Source organism: Mustela lutreola, chromosome 1 (assembly GCF_030435805.1).
Source record: "Mustela lutreola isolate mMusLut2 chromosome 1, mMusLut2.pri, whole genome shotgun sequence".
Classification (NCBI taxonomy): domain Eukaryota; kingdom Metazoa; phylum Chordata; class Mammalia; order Carnivora; family Mustelidae; genus Mustela; species Mustela lutreola.
Genome location: NC_081290.1, coordinates 193468904 through 193489126, shown reverse-complemented (window position 1 = coordinate 193489126; position 20223 = coordinate 193468904). Strand labels below are relative to the sequence as shown.

Below are 20223 nucleotides of genomic sequence, written 5' to 3'. Positions count from 1 at the left end.
ACATCGTTCTTGGTCAGTGGTAGCAGTGACTGTGTTGGTGAAGGTGTGGGTGTCCGTGCTCCTGGGTCAAATCCTGGGCAACAATAGTGATAGGTTAAGAAATGTCTGAAAATTTTAACAGGGAACTTCCTTCACAGAGTGTAAGATAAACCGCTATAATCCAGAATTCTAAATGATTTCATATAGCAACTAAGTCTGATATATTCCCATGGCGTATCTACCATTTACTAGAGAGAATATTACAAATTTAACATGAAAGTATAAGAAAGCAAAGTCTTTCTTCCTTATTAAGCAAGTTGCAACAGCTTGAATAGCTTACAGACTGCGAGGGATGAATGACCATTTAATTAATTAGAGAGTCCAAAATGATATCACCTACCTTTACTTTTACACTCACTTATTATTTCTTTTGTCACTTGGAAACTTCTACTAATGTAAGTGTCGTAGGATTCTGAAACCACTAATTTGCTGACTGGAATGTGAGGTCTATAAGAGAAGAAATGAACAAAGGCGATGAAAACATTTTGATCCCAAGGCAAAGCAACTGCTAGGATTCTAAACTTTTATTTCAAGACCTTTCTAGAGTTCCCATAGTTCTGTTAACCCATTTTCCTAGAAAAGAGGGAGGTAGGAGAAGAGTAGTTCCACTCTATGGACGTGGGGTCGAAATGTACAGGATGTGCAGAAATCAAGGCCGTGCATGCAAGGGGTCTCAGTGACCGGTGGAAAAGGGGAACCGTACAGGTGCCACTTGTGGGTTAACTCGTGAGCAGTTTGACTAATTTTCTGACCATTAGCGCTGGGTCATGCAGCTAACAGGAAGCAAAGCAGAGTTAGATCTCTTTATAGATCACCAGAGATTTCCCAAGCCCCTCTTTTTTTAGCCTTAAACACCATAAGCTGTAAGAATAGGTTTTGTTTATTTTTGAAGTTTTTTCCCAGTTTTATTGGGACAGAATTGTTGCTTCACGTTGTAGAAGTTCAAGGTATGAAAGTGTCGATCGGGTCCACCTATTCTTATAAAATGATTTCCACCACAGTGTTAAGCTAACATCTCCATCAGGTCACCTAATCACCATTTCCTCTTTTGTGGTGAGAACATTGAAGATCGACCCTCCTCTCGGCAACTTTCAAGTATACGATACCGTATTATCGACTAATTACCATACGGTACAGTAGAGCTCCAGAACTTCTAACTAGAAGTTTGTATCCTTTGACCAACGTCTCCCCATTTCCCCAGCCCCCAGTCACTGAAAATCCCCCTTCTGCTGTCTGTTTCTCTGAGTTTGGCTTTTTAGATTCCACATACGAGTGATACCATGTGCGGGTATCTCTTCGAGCTCCTGTATTCATTTCCTTTGAATACATACCCAGAAGGGGGATTGCTGGATCATATGGTAGTTCTATTTTTAATTTTTAAAGGAATCTCCATATTGTTTTCCCTAGTGGCTGCACCAGTTTACATTCTCACCAACACAGCTCTTGTCTTTTTGAGGGCAGCCATTCTAACAGACGTAAGGTGGTATCTCAATTGTGGATATCCGCCCCCCCCCCCCCCGAATCATATGTGGAATTTTATTTTTTAGTTCAAAATAGTTTATTTTTTTAAACTTTATTTTTTCAGTGTTCCAGGATTGTTTATACACCACATCCAGTGCTCCAGTGCAGGCTCACCCAACACCCCATTCCCCGCCCCTCCAAAACCCTCAGTTTGTTTCTCAGAGTTCACAGTCTATCATGGTTCATCCCTCCCCTCTGATTTCCCCCAAGTCACTTCTCAATTGTGGGTTTAAATTGCATTTCCCTGATGACTAGTGATGCTGACATCTTTTCCTGAACTTGTTAGCCATTTGTATGTCATCTTTGGAAAAATATCTGTTGAATTCTCCTGCCTTTGTTTTGTTTTGTTTTTAAAGATTTTTTAAAAATTTGACAGAGATCACAAGTAGGTAGAGAGGCAGGCAGAGAGAGAGGGGGAAGCAGGCTCCCCGCTGAGCAGAGAGCCCTATTAGGGCTCCATCCCAGGACCCTGAGATCATGACCTGAGCCAAAGGAAGAGGCTTAACTCACAGAGCCACCAAGGCGCCCCCCTCTGCCCATTTTTAAATTAAAAAAAATTTTTTAACTCTCAAGTTGTAGGAGTTCTTCATATGTTTTAGATACTAACTCCTTATCAGATATATGATTTATAATATGCTGTCCTCTTTTGTAGGTTGTTTTTCATTTTTTGGATTGTTTCTTTTGCTTTGCAAGAACTTTTTAGTTTGATGGAGTTTCACTTTATATGGTTTCAGTTCTTATGTATAAGTCTTTAATTCATCTTGAGTTAATTTTGTCATTGGTATATCTACATGGTATTATCCATTTTTCCTAATACCATTTATTGAAAAAACTATGGTACCTCAGTGAGTATTCTCAGCTCCCTTCTCAAATGTTAGCTGAACATATATTTGAGGATTTACTTCTAGGCTGTCAATTCTGCTCCATTGGTCTGTGTCTGTTTCTATGCCAGTACCATACTATTTTGAATAGTATAGTACAGATTAGTATAGTTTGAAATCAGGAAGTGTGATGCTTCCAGCTTTGTTGTTTTTTGTTGGGTTTACTTTGGCTATTTAGGATCTTTTGTAGTACCATACAAATTTAGGATGGTCTTTTCTATTTCTGTGGAAAACATCATACATAGATTTTGATAGGGATTGCCTTTAATCTAGAGATAGCTTTGGGTAGTATGGACATTCTAATACTATTCTTCTGATCCATGAACATAGGATATCTTTCCATTTGTTTGTGTCTTCAGTTTGTTTCAGTGGTCTGGTATATTTCAGTATACAGATCCTTCACCTCTTTCCTTGATTTTATTCCTAAGTATTTTTTTTTTTTTTGTTTTGTTTTGTTTTCGATGCTATTGTGAATGGGATTGTTTTATTTCTCCTTCAGATGTGTTGTTATTACATAGAAAGACAAATTATTTCTGTATGTTGATTTTTGTATCCTGGGACTTTACTGAGTTTATTGATTAATTCTCATAGCCTTACAGTGGAGCCTTTAGGATTTTCCATATATAGAATCATATGCTCTACAAAGACATTTTTACTTCTTTCTTTCCAATCTGTATGCCTTCTATTGCTTTTTCTTGCCTGACTGCTTTCAATACTTTGTGAATGGGCCTTGTTCCTATCTTAGAGGAAAAGCTTTCAATCTTTCACCATGAGTTTGATGTTAGCTGTGGGCTTGTCATATATGGCCTTTATTATGTTTTGGTATATTTTTTCTATGCCCAATTTGTTGAGCATTTTTATTATTAAAGGGTGGGTATTCTCTCAAATGATTTTTCTTCATGAGTTGAAGGAGGGAGTTGAGCGTATGATTTTTAACTTTCATTCTATAAATGCAATATGTCATATATTGATTTTTGTATGTTGAACCATCCTGGCATCCAAGGGATAAACCCCATTTGATCACAGTGTATGATTCCTTTAATGTGCTGTTGAGTTTGGTTCACTAATATTTTGTTGAGAATTTTTGCATCTTTATTTATTAGGAATATTGGTCTACGGTTCTCTTTTCTTACAGAGTCCTTATCCCTTTCCTATAGAATACTTATCTGGCTTTGGTATCAGGGTAATGTTGGTCTTACAAAATGAGTTTGGGGAGTTATAAGGATAGATTTTAATGCAGATATTCGGCCCATTGGATTTGTGAACTTATGAAATCATCAGTCTTTCCTTTTTCTTATTTTGAACATAGACCATACACCTGGAAATAGGAAAAGCTCAGGGAACACAAAGATGAAGGGAACCCAGCTTCTACGCTTGGGGAGTTCTCAGTGTGTGGCTGAGGTGTGCAGGCTATTCGTGCAAATGGTAACTATGAACACTGTACAAAGGCATGTAAGAGGATGACCAATGCAGGGCTCTCCCATCTTGGTGACACTGCATGTTTTCAGTCTCAGCCACTGCTGTCTGCTCCGGTCTCTCTGTACTACTTTGAGTTGCTGGTCTCTAAGATGTGTATTTTGTCTTTGAGTACAGCTATATCATATTTTCTGTCTCATCTTTCATTGTTGGTGTTTGGATGGTGGATGGAGGTGGTTGTGAGTCCTCAAAGGGAAGTCACATGGCATCTTAATCAGAACATGTTACTGCTGCTACCACTACCACAAATATTTATTGAGTGGTTCCCATGTGTCAGGCTCTGTGCAAAGTGACCGACTTGCATGCTGTGAATATAGCTCTCCTAGCAACCCTTTTGCAAAATCCTGTTTGTGGTTGACAAAACTAAGGCTCAGAAAGGCTAGAGAGGACTTGCCTTTACTTAAACCATTAGCAACTCTCCGGCCTGGATTTGAGTCTGGTCTGAGATCACTACCTGTAAACCCAGAGGCATTCTGGATGGTTTCGACAGTGTGCCACCCCCAAGGCAGCCCTTCCGTGCACTTGGGTTTACTGTCCAGAGAGGAAGAATGGCATTCTCAGTGCCATTCCCATCCATCTGAAGGAAACCCACACTCCTTGAAATCACATTCTCTCAGCAAGCATACTTCTCCTAGGAGACAACCTTCTGAGTCTCACAACACCCCGGGGGACAGAAGGAGACATGAATCACCACTTTTAGGGACGGAGCTCATTGTTCTGGAGCAAACCCTTTTTTCCGTCTCCACCTCCTGTCTAGTTCCATTACCACTTCCATCACCTGGTCTCCCGGGAGCCCAGCACAGTGACAAAAGGCCACTTTGTATGGTGCAGGGAGTCATCTCCTTGGTGAGACCATGGTCATGTCTGAGATTTGCAGAAGGGAAGAACAGGTAGATGCTGGGGTCCTATGTCCTATGTAGATGCTGGTTTCTCTATGTCAGCTCTTGCCTTTGGCAGTTCTTGCCTTGAAGTGGAATCTACAAAAGGCTTCCGTGGTTGAACTAGTTCTGATGGGGGGAGGCCAGAGTCCAAGCTTCCTCACCACTGTCTGCAGCAGGCATGGCACTTCTAGAGCTCAGAGTCAGGTAGGCTTCCAACCACCAGCTAGACCTGGGTGCTCAGGTAGCAGCCCTGGAATAGGATTCATCCTGGTACAAGCTCTACTCCCAACCTTGCTTTGACCTAGGCTATACTGTGGGCTTCTGCCTTGAGCCCCACACTAAGGTATGATTCACTGCCCCTCTAACACTCCAGACTCATGCCCCATTCCCCTAGCACCTCTAATTAGAGCCCAGTTCTGAAGCCCAATCCAACTGGTGTGTGTGTGTGTGTGTATACACCACATATAAATATATATAAAATATATATAAAAAATATATATATTTTGTCTTGATCCTTCTGGCCCAGCTCCCTGAGACTGCTTTCGACACCCCGCCCCCAGGCTTGGTCTTGGGGCCTGTGGGTGACACCTGGGTATTAGTCACCGGGCTAGATTTTCCTTAACCTACTTCTACCCCTCCTCCTCCTCGTTCCAAGATGAGAGGACTCTCCAGCTGGGGCTTGCTTGATGTATAATACCCTATCAGTCCTTGTCCCTCTGCCCACCACATTTCCTCAATCATTTGGGCATCACTACTTGCTTCAAAAGGTTGGCACACTTGGCATAAGTGCACAGGGGCTTTAACTCCAGGGCATGTGCCTCTCACATGCTTTATTGTTGATGTTGACTTTCACAATTAATTTATAGTATTAGAGGTTTAATCCTTTTCTCCCCCTGGTATACAACGTGGTTGAACTGAATTTCGATTTTCTGTAGAACAAAAGAAAAGTCTGGAATTAGGACCAGGTCCCGGCCCCCAAGTTCCTGGTGTTCCTTCTTCTGCTGGTACTACTGTTGCTGCGTGTGTCTGCATGTGCGTGGAAAGGCTCAGACAGGATGATTCTGGGGAACTTTGTAAATGAGCTTGGGAAGATGTGCAGGATGCAGTTAAGGGGGTAAACTATGGCCCAGGTTGGCTGGGAGAGGGGGAGTGAATCAAGAACGTCATTTCATCAATGTTGACAAAAACTCACCCTCTTTCCAGCCCAGAGGGATGAGGGCTGTTGGCATGGGGACAATAATTGATTGCCATTTCCCCCAAAGGATGGAAAAACTGTTGCCATAGGGGAGATAGGGCAAAATGTGAAGTGTGATTGAGCTTTGAGCAACATGGGTTTGAACTGTGTGGGTCCATTTATATGTGGATTTTTTTTTTGATAAGTACAGTTCAGTACTATAAATTTATTTTATTATTTTCTTTTGTCTAGCTTACTTTATTGTAAGAATACGGTATAGACTACATAAACGTACAACATACGTGTCCATTGCCTATGTTATTGGTAAGAATTCTGGTCGACAGTAGGCTATTAGTTGTTGAGCTTTTGGGAAATCTAAAATTGTATGTGAATGTGACCGTGTGGGGGGTCAACATCCCTCACCCCCTGCGTTGTTCAAAAGTGAATTACTAGTAGGGGATCTGATTGATTGGTTTAATCTTATTTTTGAGGAGTGCTAATTCCTTTAAGCAGGTAGCACACACTAATTAATTTATGGGGTCATCCGAAGTTTTATTTACAGAAAAGGGAAATGAATTTGGAAAAAAATATTTTCTCCTATCTTTGCCAGAAGCTCACATTGCTTCATTTGTGGTTTGGGCAGGTATTTGAAATGAAAGGTCACAGGCTATCACAAGGAGGAAATTGCTGTTTGGTCACTTGCTTCAAATTCTGCCTTAAGAAATAGGAACTTAATTCTCCTCTATAATGGGCATGAATATCCCTTCTCAGGGACATTTTACAAACACCTGAGTGGAGTTTTGAGAGTTAAGAATTCACCAGTAATAATACAGTTACACTAATGGCTTACATGAGGGTTATTCATTTGTGATCCGTCTACAAACGCTTTTTTCCTTTTTACTGCCAGCACCGTCTAGTCTCACGGAAAAAGCAAAGGACTGGGAAGGGGGAGATGGTAAAGCAATTAGATTACACAGTGCTCGACACGCAGGAAAGGATCAATACAGGTTAGTTGTTGTTGCCGTCACTGTTCTGTGTGCTCACTAAATAGAATGACTTTCATCTGTAAAAGAGGACAAGTGACTTGCCTGTGTTTTGGGGTGACAGCAATAATAAATGAAGATCGAGAGAATTAAGAATGCTCTGGAAAAAAATGAAAAAGGGAAGTCCAAGGCAAGACCGTGTCCTTTCCCTCACCCCCCCACCCCCACCCCAGTAAGCTTCTGGACCTGCATCAGGCTTCGCTGGTGGACAACTCTGGAATGCAAAATGGTTTTATCCTTCACGGAAAGAGACAAAACAAAATCAGGAAAGCCCAGTGTGTGAAGTATGAGGGAATGCTGGCTTTCTCGGTTGTGGTCTTTGAAATGATCACTTGACTCCCACCACTATGGACAACCGCCTATGGGCCCTGCCTGGTCCTCTGTCTCCTGTGTCGGCCTGACCTGGTGTAGAAAAGTACTACCACACTGACTCTGGGAGGCAGCAGCCCAGAGGGTTACCTGTAGGTTGTATCCACGCTCAGGTTGGCAGCCGCTAGCTCTGACGGAGGTATCCACGCAGGTAAGGTGTTCCCAGGAACCCATTTCGTCCACTCAAATAAGCCAGGCTCTACACGGATCTTCAGGTGGTTTTCTTGTTGTAAACCTTAGATGTGAAAGGAAATGAAGGTAAAGGAACAGGCCAAACCTTTGTATAAATTCTGGTCAGTCTCTTTTCTGTTGGGGGCTGCATGGAAGGTGGCAGCACAGGGCTTTGGTCAAGGGTTGCTCATTTCCACGTGTGACAAACAGACGAGCTTCATCCTCTGGCCCCAGTGACAGGATGGATGCTGGCTTTAGGGGGTCTCTGACTTAAGGAACACAAGTCATTACCTGTGTCATGTATTCACTTCTGTGACGACTAGACTGGCATTTGCTAAGGGAAGTCCCAAGACGGCCTTACTGAGAAACTTCAGAAATTCTCTTAGCATCCTCTGCCCTACAACAGCTGAAACTCTTTGAATATCATGGAAACTATTCACTTTCTCAACCAGGAAATCCAATTTTGAGTATTTCCAAGTGCCGGTGCACAAGTCCTGCATTTTCTCAAAGGGTAATTACCCTCAGCGTAGGACTTGTCCCTGTTGAACTTTCTGTATAATGCTTTTAGCCGTGTTTTAATATATAAAGTATTTTATTTTATTATTTATTTTAAAAGATATTATTATTTATTTGACAGAGCATGAGAGAGGGAACACAAGCAGGGGCAGTGGGAAAGGGAAAACCAGGTTCCCACCGAGCAGGGAGCCTGATGTGGGACTTGATCCCAGGACCGAGATCACAATCTGAGCTGAAGGCAGATGCTTAACTGACTGAGCCACCCAGGTGCCCAAAGTATTTTAATCTATAAATGCATTCTGGTTACTTAAGGAACGGAAGTCTCAAAGGAAATGTCCATTCTTCTCTGGCTAGGCTAGTTCTGGCTCATTCGTTTGTTTGGTCTAAGCAAATAGTTCCATTCTGTTTCTACTGGTTTTCCTTCCAGTGAAATGAGAGCGGAGATCCATGCAACTCAAGCTTCCCCAGATTTTAAGGTGAAAGTTGAGTATCTTTATAGCAATGGTGCTTTTAAAGCCATCCAATTAACTACAGAAACAGGGATGATTAAGATTTGTAGATACTCAGGAGCACCGTTGCTATTATAAACAAGCAAACAGAGCAGAGTGGGAGGAAATGATTTCACGGTTTCACTGTTAAAAAAAAAAATCACACACTGTAGGCTCCAAATTATTGCTAGACAACGATATTTCACAAGCCTACCATTCATCCAAGAGGGCTTTACATTTTCAAGCAAAAAATGATCTGTATACCTCCTTTCATCTCATTTAATGCCACCAGAGTATGATTTGGGGATGTTTGCAAAGATAGCTTCCAAAAGAATCACGGCTATAAATTTCACATTTGAAGATTCCCATTGGCTAATGTCCCGCAAGTCTAGGATAGTCTAGCTGTAGGGCTATCTGGAGGCAGGAGGATGGATTCGTGCACCTTTATGACGTCTGACCTTTCAAGATGTTGTATGCAGTCTGCACGCAGCGCAGGGATGGGGAGCAGTAGACGTGGTCGATGATGGTGTTGCTCTCCAGTAAGGCTTCCCCTGCAACGGAACACAAAGAACCACTGGTTTGCTGGGTTTAGGCAGCCTCTGTTGGAGCTCTGCGTGGGAGCAGGCGGCAGGCAGACCCTGCAAACCCCCTTTTCGGTGGGGGCTCACACACAGTTGGCATCGTTAGCTTGGTTTCCAAGACCCCCCTCCCCTCCCCACCTTGTCTTTTTCTTCCCTTCTCTCTGGTGCTAACAAGCAGGAAAATATCCATCTAGGAGAGATGCAGAAACACGAGAATGCTCTGATTTCACCCTTGTGATACGAACGAGCTGGTCTGTACTGTGACAATTAGATCTTGATTGACTTTTATTTTATTTTATTTTATTTTAAAGATTTTATTTATTCGACAGAGAGAAATCACAAGTAGGCAGAGAGGCAGGCAGAGAGAGAGAGAGGAGGAAGCAGGCTCCCCGCAGAGAGCCCGATGTGGGACTCGATCCCAGGACCCTGAGATCATGACCTGAGCCGAAGGCAGCGGCCTAACCACTGAGCCACCCAGGCGCCCAGATCTTGATTGACTTTTATCCTGCACTAAACAAGGTCTCCGCCTGTTGTATTCTTAGATAACAGAGGTAAATCCCTGTCCCTGGTACTTGAACACTTTCCTCATGCAACACCCTTCTTTTCTCTACTGGATAAAGTCTAAACACCTTACTATGGACGGACACGGTCGTCTGTGAACTTGTCTTTATCCAGCTCACCAGCCTTACCGCGTGTGGCTCACAAGCAGTGTTCTAGAAAAAGAGCTTGCTTTCTAAGTCCTTTCGATGCTATTTTTCATGTCTATGACTTATTTATTTGACAGAGAGAGAGAGATCACAAGTAGGCAGAGAGCCAGGCAGAGAGAGAGGGAGAAGCAGGCTCCTTGCCAAGCAGAGAGCCCGATGTAGGGCTCGATCCCAGGACCCCGAGATCATGACCTGAGCCGAAAGCAGAGGCTTAACCCACTGAGCCACCCAGGTGCCCCCTTCTTTTTTTTTTTTAAGATTTTACTTATTTGACGGAGAGATCACAAGTAGACAGAGACACAAGCAGAGGTGGGAGGAAGGCTCCCTGCTGAGTGGAGAGCCTGAGATCATGACCTGAGCCAAAATGTAGAGGCTTAACCCACTGAGCCACCCAGGCGCCCCACATGTTCTGTGACTTTATGTTGTTCTCTCCTACGCTCCTGGTCCTTCTCTGCCCAGGTGACTTCTCTACTCTTCTGTGCGTTTTTTAATGGTCTCCTAATACTCTGTGCCCGGTTCGATTTCTGAATATACTCGGCCTGTATGATATTTATCCACTGACAAGTCTGTTCCCCCGAGGGTGGGGGCTCTCACTTGGATCCCCAACACCTAGCACAGGACCCTGCACCAAATAAGTGGTCAGTGACTGCGTGACATGACTGAACGGGACAAGGCTGCTGTCTCTGCCGGGCAGGTATGGAACAGATCTGCAAAGAACTGACCCTCTTCAAAGGGTCCTGTTGGCCTCTCTATACCCAGCCCCTGCAGGCTTCTCTCCTCTGAACCCCTGCTCTAGAAGCTGACCTTGCCCCATCCCTGGGTCGTACGGCCCTCAAGGGATCACACCTCATTCACTTGGGTAAACCAGCCCAGTGCCTAGCACAGTGTTCTGAACTTCATGGTTACGTAATAAATCCCTTTTGAACTGGGGAAATAAACTGCTGGCAGGAAAGTTATAGAAAGCCATACAGAGTGTCCTGGCATGCCCACTGGAACCAGTCTTTGGAAGAAGTAGCCAGGAAAGACTGTGTAATCAGTCCAGGACACTTACCCACCAGTCTTGCTTGCATACATCCAAACACGGTGATCGGGGCATCTTTCTCGTAATCCCGGAAACCACCACTCCGCTGAGGTAAGCTATGAGGCATGTTCAGGTTGGTGCGTATGTAGCGGCCTGGACAAAAAAAAAAAAGGCAGAGAAAGGATGACTTTGTTTTCCTTGGGACTTTTGTTGCTGAACCTCAGAGCCCCCCATTTCCATTCCTTTTGGGCCAAAGAAACAGAAGTGAACTTTCTAGAAAACACCGAAGTGGACATTTCCTCTGGTAGAGTCTTGGCATCTATACCTGCACTTGTTGATGATGTGACGAGAGGGAGTTTTTAAGTGAAAGAAGAGCCACTCGCTTTAAAGCAGGAGGGTTCTGGGATATGCCAGCCACTCGATCTTAGACGCACCACTCACATGGAAAGGGAACCAAAATGAGCCAGGGTGACTTAATGGAGGGAATTTCTGGCCACAGAATCGGGACATTTGTTTCTGCCTCTGCCAAATGACCATGGGAAGACATTTGCCATCTTTGGTCCCTGGTGTCCCAGTTTACGGAATGGGGACGAGAACACCTACCTCTTCACTAACACTCAAGACCGGGAGAAGAATGTACCCTGTAACAGATTATAGGCATTTCCTCTAGCTCGTGGAACAACCCTAAAGGACTCCATCTAGACAAATGCGGCTTCACTCTGCCCCCTAGAGGCCAGGATAGGTATGCCAATGCCAAGCAGGTCAACTACCCACTCACCTTTGGCATCAAAGCACTGGGAGAGCCAGTACTTCCCAAACACAACATCCATCCTCTCACCGTGCCGACACACAAAGAGGCATCTCTTCTGAGGGCCAGGCTGGCTATTAACCCTCAGAGGCTGTAGAGAGAGAGAGAGAGAAAGGCTATTAGTGGGGAAAGCATATAAGAAAGTGAACATGTGCTAGAGCCAGCTGCCAGAGGAGCAGAGCCAAGTTCTAGAACAAGTTCTGCCAGTGCAGGACTTGGACACATCTCAGAACTACCTGGAATTTATGTTGGCCTGTCTGCACATGGGGGGCACGAGGACAAAGACCGTTTGTTCTACAGCTCCAAGGGAGAGCTAGCCAGTAGGTCAAGCTAGACATCCAGTCCTCCCCCAAAGGGATACCTGATCAACAACTTCAGGGGGCGAGGACTTTTATTACAAAAGTGTCTGCCTCACCTCTAACACAGGGTGGTGAGACCATAGGGGTGGATGGTCTCCCCCAGCTTGGCCCCTTCTGATCCCACTTTTGGCTCTGTTGTCTGACTATATGTGTGCTGGTGCTCCCAGAAACCGTTCAGGGAGGACACTGGCTCCCTCTGAGTGATGAAATAGGCAGGTCTAGTCCAAGGCATGTCCAAATGACTTCAGGTTCTGTAACCGCTGGGTGGATCCTTGTGGACGCTTCTGTGTTCCTTCTTGGTGATAGCTGGCTATTCCCAGCTTTTCTGATGCGGCCAACACTTTTTGTATTTGCTGCCAGGTAGCTGCCCTGCCAGGGTTAATATACGGGTTCGTGCCATGATCTTTCCCATTTCTTCTCCTACTCGTCCCTAATTCAAGCCTGGGCTCCAGCCAATGTGATCTAGTCTCTTGCCCCCCAACTTGCTTTTGTCTCTATTGTTCAGAATGATCCCCACCCCCTACTCCTCCATTCTGCAATGTTCCCGGCGTATACTGAGCACTCAGACATACGTGAGCCTGCACCATGTGCCAGGCGCTGGGCTAAGAGCCTTCTTTTCTTTAATGTCACAGTGGCTTCTGAAATAGATAGAGAACTCTTATGACTTTATAGATAATGTGTCCTGTTTGCAGATCCGCCTTTTCGACGAGACGAGACCCAGGTGCGGTAGGCGCTGTCCGTTCCCCCCACGTGACTCCTCCTAGCTTTACATCTCTGTGTATCTTTTATAGTTTTGTGCCCTTTCTCCCCGAGAGATCGGGGACCGTTTCAGGCCTGGAGGGCAAGCCTTCCCACATAGCACGTAAGTGCCCAGTGAATCCCGAGTAGAGCTGAGGCCATGACCCCACGGGTCCGCGTTACCTGCGTGGGCTGGCAAATGATGGTCAGGGGCGCCGTCTCCCCCAGGCCCTGATCCTCATACTGTCGCCTCTCCAACACACTGTCCCCGAATGAGAGCGCGTTAGAAGATGCTGTGTTTAAGATCGAGTAAGACCTGCAGGGGAAGATAAGGAAGATGGTTACTGATTTGGCCAAAAGTCATCAGCATGTCACCCCGGGGCTCAACAGGAGTGTGGGAATGAGCAGGAAGCACGCCCTGGGTGGTGTCGTGGTTGGGACAGCAGCGCAGAGGGCGCCCCATTTCTGGAGAGGAGCGTCTCGTTTTAGACTGAAGTCTTGCAGTTCCCAAATTAGGGGTGGATGGATTTCTGTACTCTAAATGGGCACGTTCGTCTCTCCGGGCAGGGTGGGGCCCTGTTTTTAGGAGGCCACAGGCCAAGGCATGCTAAAGAGTAATGAGTTATCAATTTTGTACCATTGTTTCCAGCTACATTTCTGGCTCAAAAAACAAAACCCAAAACCCCACAATTCCTATCGCCTTTCATCTCTTCTATGGCGATTTCCATCTGAACTGACAAGCTGGGGGCAGGGTTCTTACTCCCTCCACCACTTGGCCTATAGTTCCCAATGACCAAGGAAGCCTTAGGGCTGTTCTCCCCTCTTCCACCTTCTTCCCTGGCCCCACCGCTCTCCCCGTCTTAATAATACCTCCAACGAGATGATGAAATCGGGAACTGTTTCAGAGGAGGCCATTCTCACCAGATGTATAGAGCCGTGAGCCAAGAACTCTCATTTCTGGGTGTGACACTGACTACAGAAGCCCCAACGAGGTCTCGCTGACAGCGGGGGCAGCAAATTAGGCCACATTCAAATTACTGTGATTAACGAGGCTTCCAGAAAGCTTTATCTAATCAACACTGCCATGTAAGTATGGTCGTGAGGCAAATCCCATGAAGATCTCCTCTGCCTGCCTGAGCAGTGTTCAGGGGAGAGCATTTACATTTTCGATTTCCTGCTTCGTTATAATGAGGGTGGCCATTCATTTGAGTCTCCTCACCACCGTCTTGGTTTGTACCATTAACCCCATCCGTTCAGGAAGATTAAGTGTTAACACAGGTGTAGGCTTTGAAATTCATCTTGGAAAAGAACTTTTTAGATTCAGCAGTATAATAAAGCTGACTGGTTGTGAGGCCAACCATTTTTAAAATGCTCTGACTTTTAATAATTTTAGAACCCCTCCCCTCTCTGAAGTACCCCCCGTTGTGTCTGTACAGCGACCCATCCCTACTTCCACACAAGGGTTTCAGAAGCTTCCTACCCTGAGAAAGAGACACGTCAGCCCTCGCGACTATCAGAATCGCCAGGGGAGCTTTAAAAAAAAAAAAAAACACAAACCCATGTCTGAGCCCCACTTGTCAGAGACTGTGATTCAGCAGGTCTGGGGCTGCCGGGAGGGGGGACCTAACCGGCAGCACCAGCCAGTGTGGGGTACAGCCCGAGGGACCTAGAGAAAAAATTAAGCAACGCAGACAAAGAAAATCTAGTGCCGCTCACAGCCTGATGGACAGGCGCTCTCTTTTGCAAACATCACCGTTAAAGAAAATTCAGTTTCACTGTCTGATTCATCAAAGCTTCAGGGCCTGAAATGTGGGGATAGATGGCATCGTCTTGACACCCGGCTTGTACACGTCCCTTAATTTTCTTTCCTTTATTATAGCTATGAAGACTCTGGCAGAATCCCTTCTCTCTGTCTCTCCTTCAGCTCCGTTGGCAAGGAGAAAGCCAACCTCCTTCTCTTCCAACTGTCATTGTAATCAAAGGACCTGACTCGCTCTGAGACAGTCTGGTGCTGTCAGTTCCAGAAGACAACAGTCAGAGGCTTTATGCTGAGAGCAGCGGAGGGAGGAAGCTGAAGCCTGATACCCAGGACATCTTCTCAAGTACTGGGGGTGGGGGGGGATGCTGGCACATCCCGAGGCCACATCAGTCCTGTGGGTAAAGCCCGGAAGGACCAGCTGGCCCCTCACCCGCAATGCAAGGGACATGATGAGGCTTCACCAACTACAAAGCATCTCGAGACACTTTGAACCAGGCAAGATGCCCCAATAGAAGGGTGGTGGGAGAGATTTTCTTAGAAGGGACTTAGAAATGAGAAGAACGACAGGGTCGAAAGAAAGGGCTATGAAGGGTAACTGACCCCAAGTCCCTACTTGTTGCTTGGATCCCCTCTGCAACTTCCCATCAAGGCAGCTATTTTGGAGCACTTCCGGGGGCTTTATACCCTTGAGGCTGACTTTGGTTAGGGGGGAAAGAGAAAGAGAGAAGATCTGTCTTATAGGGAGCCTCCTTAGGTCATTTCTGTTTCTGGGGTTAAACAGGAAAGTGCAGTGCTTCTACAGGATCACCTCTGTGGAAGAGACATTTGATTTGACAAGCATGTTGGAGACGACTGGAAAACACAAGTTGGAAAGAAAAGAAAAGAAAAAAACCCATAAAGCTGACGGCTTCTTAGGTTCAGTACTATTGTGTATGTGGTACTGATCAATGTCAAGTTCAGTCCTTTCTTGGAGTCTTAACACCCCTGTGAGGTAAAGGCAATTCTCATCTCCATCTTCTAGATTAACGAACAGGGGCTCAGAGAGGTCATGTAACTTGGCCAAGGTCACACAGCTTTTGAGTGGGACTGTTACGAACTGAACCCAAGACTACAGGAACAAACACTCAAATTCTTGACGATGGTGTCCTAACACTTGTACTTCCCACTCTGAGCAGCCTTGGCTGGGGCTGCAGAGAGTTTCACCCCAGACATAGTTCCCAGGGCGCTCTCCTTGCTACTGATCTCTCCAAATAAAAGGAGAGGACACGCAAACCTCCCGCTGGTCCCTAGACCAGTGTCCCCATGGTCCCTGGACCAGTGTCCCCATGTTTTGGCCCGAGCTCTAATTTGGACGGGAGTGGATCTGGAAACACCAATCTGAAATGGGTCAGCAGGGCTTCTCACACAGGCTTTTCGCCCACGTACGGCCTGACTTTAAAAAAAAAAAAAAAGTGGTCCGGGTGCCGTGTATCCTCAGACAAACCCTCTGAGACCTCCCTGTACCCACGTGCCTTATGCTTCACTTGTTTTTACGGGCATGACGCGGTGACTTTGGAAATCCAACTTAGATTTCTGAAAAACCAAAATGTTTGGGGACCGTGAGGCAGCTCTGACCTCCCAGTTGTGCCACAGAACGCTCCTGGGCAGGGGTGGGGGTGGAGGGTGGGCTAGAGGGGGGAGGAAGGAATGGCGGGGCAGGGGATCATTCCGGAAGAAGAAGAAGTTTCCCACCGCTGGGTGTGTGGTTTGCCTGCCTGCTGCTAACTAGGGTAGAGAGTCAACTTGCCTTTTTTCCCTCCAAGCAAAACGCTCCCTGGAACGGCCCCTCTCTGCTTCTCTTTTACGGCGGTAATGACAGCGTTCGACGCCCCACGCAGCTGGCGCTCCCCGCTCCCGGCTTGCAGCCACTTTGGCACGTGGCAGGAGGGAGGAGAGACGAGCCAGCGTGCGCGCCCTGGCGAGATTCCCCCCGTATGCTGGGGAAGGGCTGGCTTCGAGCCGCTCCGATTGAGAAAGGGAAGGTGCCTCTCATCCCTCTTATCTGTCCAGACACAGCTGGCCACCTGACACAGGCTGTCCGGAACATGGGACCAGTTTGGTTTGGGGGCAAGACAGAAGGGAGGGGCAATGGGACAGTTATCCCTCTAAAGAAGACTAAGGGCCACCATGTGTCTTTTCAAGGTTCCGGCACTGCCCATTTCCTGAGACGGTCTCTCTCACCTGGGCATTCATGTGCCCAAGGCTGGGGACTTTCTCAGGGTCGCCCAACAAGCGAGGGGCAGGTAGGTCTCCTGATCCTTGCAAACCTTATCACTCCTGTCCTGGCTGGCATGATGGGAACTTGCCCCACTCTTCTGGGGAGTCAGATCACTCTAGAGCGACGACCCAGGACCAAAAATACAGAAGCCCAAAGACCACGAAGTCTCAGTGCTGGCATGACCCACACTCCCCTCCCCCCCCCCCCCCCCCCCACCAAGAGACGGTCCTCCTAGCTGCCTGCATGCCGTCTTTGATCAAGAACTGAGACCGCTTCCTCAAGTGGGGCCGGCAGAGAGCAGGACAGCAGATCCATCCGTCATGATCCCCTGCCCCGCGTCAGCCCCTCCTGAATGCCCTGAACCAAGAGCTTTCTGCCCCGGCGAACTCCTCTCCTGTCACTGCCGCCCCGTGGGTCCAGGCTCAGGTCTGTTGCCCTGCCCCCTCCTCCCAGGCTGCGGTGGGTGAAGAACGCGAGTCTGCTCACCCGTGAAATATCCAGGTGCTGCACTCGTCCGCCTTGGTAATGTAGTTCTCGGGCAAGAGTCCGGAGCAGCCGGTGGTTAGGGACGTGCCGTAGATCCAGCCCTCACTAGTGCTGGTCTGCTCCATCGGAGACATGAAGATGAAGTCCCCAGGGGTCAGCTCGAGCTCGTCATCGTTTTGTGGGGTGTAGGGGTAGATCACCTGTAATGTCTGAAAGAGGCAGAAAGGGAGGAGGGAGGCCCCCCTGTGACCCAACGAGCGTGGCCCGGGGCATGTCTGTGCATCCTGCTTTAATGGCGCAGACGTCCAGATGCTGACATTTACGGGAGCCCCTGGGGTCTGCCGGCTCAGAGCAGATTTGGACTCAGATCAGAAAACGTGTTTTTTTTTCTGTTTTTTGTTTTTTTGTTTTTTTCCCCTGGGGTATTGCGGATGTGTGCCTGGAGCTACTGGATGGCTCCAGACTTCCCCTCTGGCATATCTTTCTTCCTGTCGGGACTCAGATACAGTTTTTAGGCACTGATCTTCAAGCTCTGTTAAGCTGCTAGACCAACGGGGTTGGACCTAGTTTCCCCTTCTCCATCTGCAGGGGGAGGCACCGTCGCAGACACTTGAAACCTCACTTGTGGAAAGTCGGTCTTCCATATGGAGGTTACAGATGGTCTGGGTGGAGACACTCTCCTTGGAGGAAGGCTTTGGGACCGATGCATTTCCCTTTATAGGTAACTCTGGGGCTGACACAAGACAGTCTCTGTCTTCAAGGAGCTTTCCCTAAACCTGCATTTCTCACAACAACCTTGAAAGAAAAATATCTTTCACAGCCATCGATGTGTACGTCCGGGTAACCAGCTTTCACCAGGGAACAGATGGAGACTGCGTGTTTCTTCTCTGGGCTCAGAAAGAGCCTTCAGAGCCAACCACAGGCCATGCTGCTTGGCTGACTTATTTGATTTTTTGCCTCCTTTCCTGGTATATATAAAAGGCATCGGCATGAAGATACTTTGGAAAAAGTTTTTCTACTTCTTTAAGAGCAAGGACCCTCAGTAGTTAGGACAATATTTCCTATGCTGTTGATGTCACCTGGGACCCCAAAACGGAGACGCTTTAACAGCCTTTCCTGCAGTCTTGAAGTCATGAGTGGTAGGGCTAACTATTCTGGTTCCGCCTCCAAGTTTTTAACATTGTCTGGCCTCCCTTCCCTCATCTGTAAAGTAATGCCTTCCCTGTAAACGTTCTTGAGACGATCTAAGAAAACTCTTTATAGGACAGAGCCCGTACCCAGAAGGCGCATAATTATGTCTCTTGAACCATGACACTTGATTTTCCTTCTAGCCAGACTCCCAGACTGGGTGCCTGGGAGCTCACCAGCACGCCTGTGTCTGTCAGGGAAGCCCATCAGAACACGCTATAAAGAACTTCCTTCTGGAATTCTCTAAGGAAAGGCTTTGGCAAAAAGACGTGACTGTGTGAAAACACACAGGACTCAATTATACCACTGGATTGTGATTTTTTTTTTCCTTTCGCTCAGCGCACCTGTTCCTTTCCCTCTCTCCAGTGTCTTACGGCTCCAGATCTTTGCTGCCTGTTTGCCTCCTACTCCTTCCCCTGTCCTCCGCCACGTTCGTGCACGAACTGCCGTTCCAAACTAGCCAGGAAGGTTTTCTGCAGGGCTGTGACAACAGCTTAAAAAGCAAAACAAAACAGAGCAACTCTCTAAGCTAGGTATGTGATGAGGCACAAAAAGGAACACTCCTTTTCCTGGAACAGGGTGGAGAAAGGCACCAGACCATGGGGGAGCAAGTCGAAACTCATGTCTCTTAGAAACTCGAGCATAGCATAGTTTTGACTAATTATGCCTTTAGCTGAGAAGTGTCTTTCCTTTGAGAGACTCAGGAAAGACTTCAGACGAGAACTCATTCCTCCTCTCACTTGGTATGGGGTGAGTATACTATCTCCAGGGAAACTGAGGCACAGCAAAGGTACAGAGGAGACAGTGTGTCCTAAGCAGAGGGTAGTTAGACCATGGGGAGCTTTGACTTATTGAATATACAATAAAATAAGACGTGGCAGCAAATCTAAAATTACAGCCAGCGCAGCCCATTCCACTCACCAAAAGCACATGCAAAACGTCGTCCTACGTTCGAGAGCTAGCAGAACGCGTGCCTAGTGGTGCACTGCATTATCTACTTACTTTTTTATGCTTAGTGCTAACCTGTGAGAATTGTTGAGTGTATCTCAAGGATGTTTTTTTCTCCCCTCGTAAGGGGCAGCCCTATGTGATTCTAGGAACCTAACCTCACTGCGTTCAAAGCTCCTTGTGCCCCTTGTAGCCACAGAAATTCTGCGCTGTCGGGACTTTTCCATTATTATCTTGGTCAGGAGTCCATGCAACAGCAGCCTTCTAGCAAAATACTATTGCCATTGTACGCACGAGACGACCAAGGATGGGAGTGTTCTAGAAGCGACGGATGGGACCCTGATGACCGCTGAAGGGGTGGAGCCAGGCTCCGGAGCCACATGTGCTGTGTGTGTAACGCTGTCCTTCCTCAGACCAGCTTGGCCTGGAGACCCGGCATGGCCCCACACGGTCACTAACACGGAAGACTACAAGATGTACAAGTAGGCATCTGCGAGTCCGAATCAAAGTGGGAGCCAGCAGAGCGATGAGCCGTGGACGTTTTCCTGTGCCTGGCTTGCTGAGTGTCCTTGTCCCAACCACTCTCCCCCTCTGGACATCTGTTGCCTCCCCGGCACCATCCGTCAAACCTGCCTCCCCGGGGGCAGAAGGCGGCAGGCGAGAAAAGGTGTTTCGAAGCAGGGGGGCTCAGGTAAAGCCGAATGACCTCCGAGAGCGAGCTGTAGCAGCAGGAACAGTAATAAATGAGCTTTTACAAATAAGAGATAAAAGAGGCCAAGTTATTTTTAGAAAATACTTCACGTGGGCGCTTG

The 20223-nt window shown here is 46.9% G+C and overlaps 1 protein-coding gene across 2 annotated transcripts in view; it reads right to left on the bottom strand.

Moving 5' to 3' along the window:
- Nucleotides 1-20223, bottom strand: part of UBASH3B (ubiquitin associated and SH3 domain containing B) — a 137030-nt gene that overhangs the window by 7071 nt on the left and 109736 nt on the right. For both annotated transcript variants that reach the window (XM_059183475.1, XM_059183474.1), the window contains exons 6-12: nt 17276-17484; nt 12957-13089; nt 11647-11767; nt 10899-11021; nt 9018-9110; nt 7475-7619; nt 380-486 (exon numbers count right to left, since the gene is read on the bottom strand). In XM_059183475.1, coding sequence (XP_059039458.1) covers nt 380-486; nt 7475-7619; nt 9018-9110; nt 10899-11021; nt 11647-11767; nt 12957-13089; nt 17276-17484 — 931 coding nt within the window. The remainder of the gene's footprint in view (nt 1-379; nt 487-7474; nt 7620-9017; nt 9111-10898; nt 11022-11646; nt 11768-12956; nt 13090-17275; nt 17485-20223) is intronic.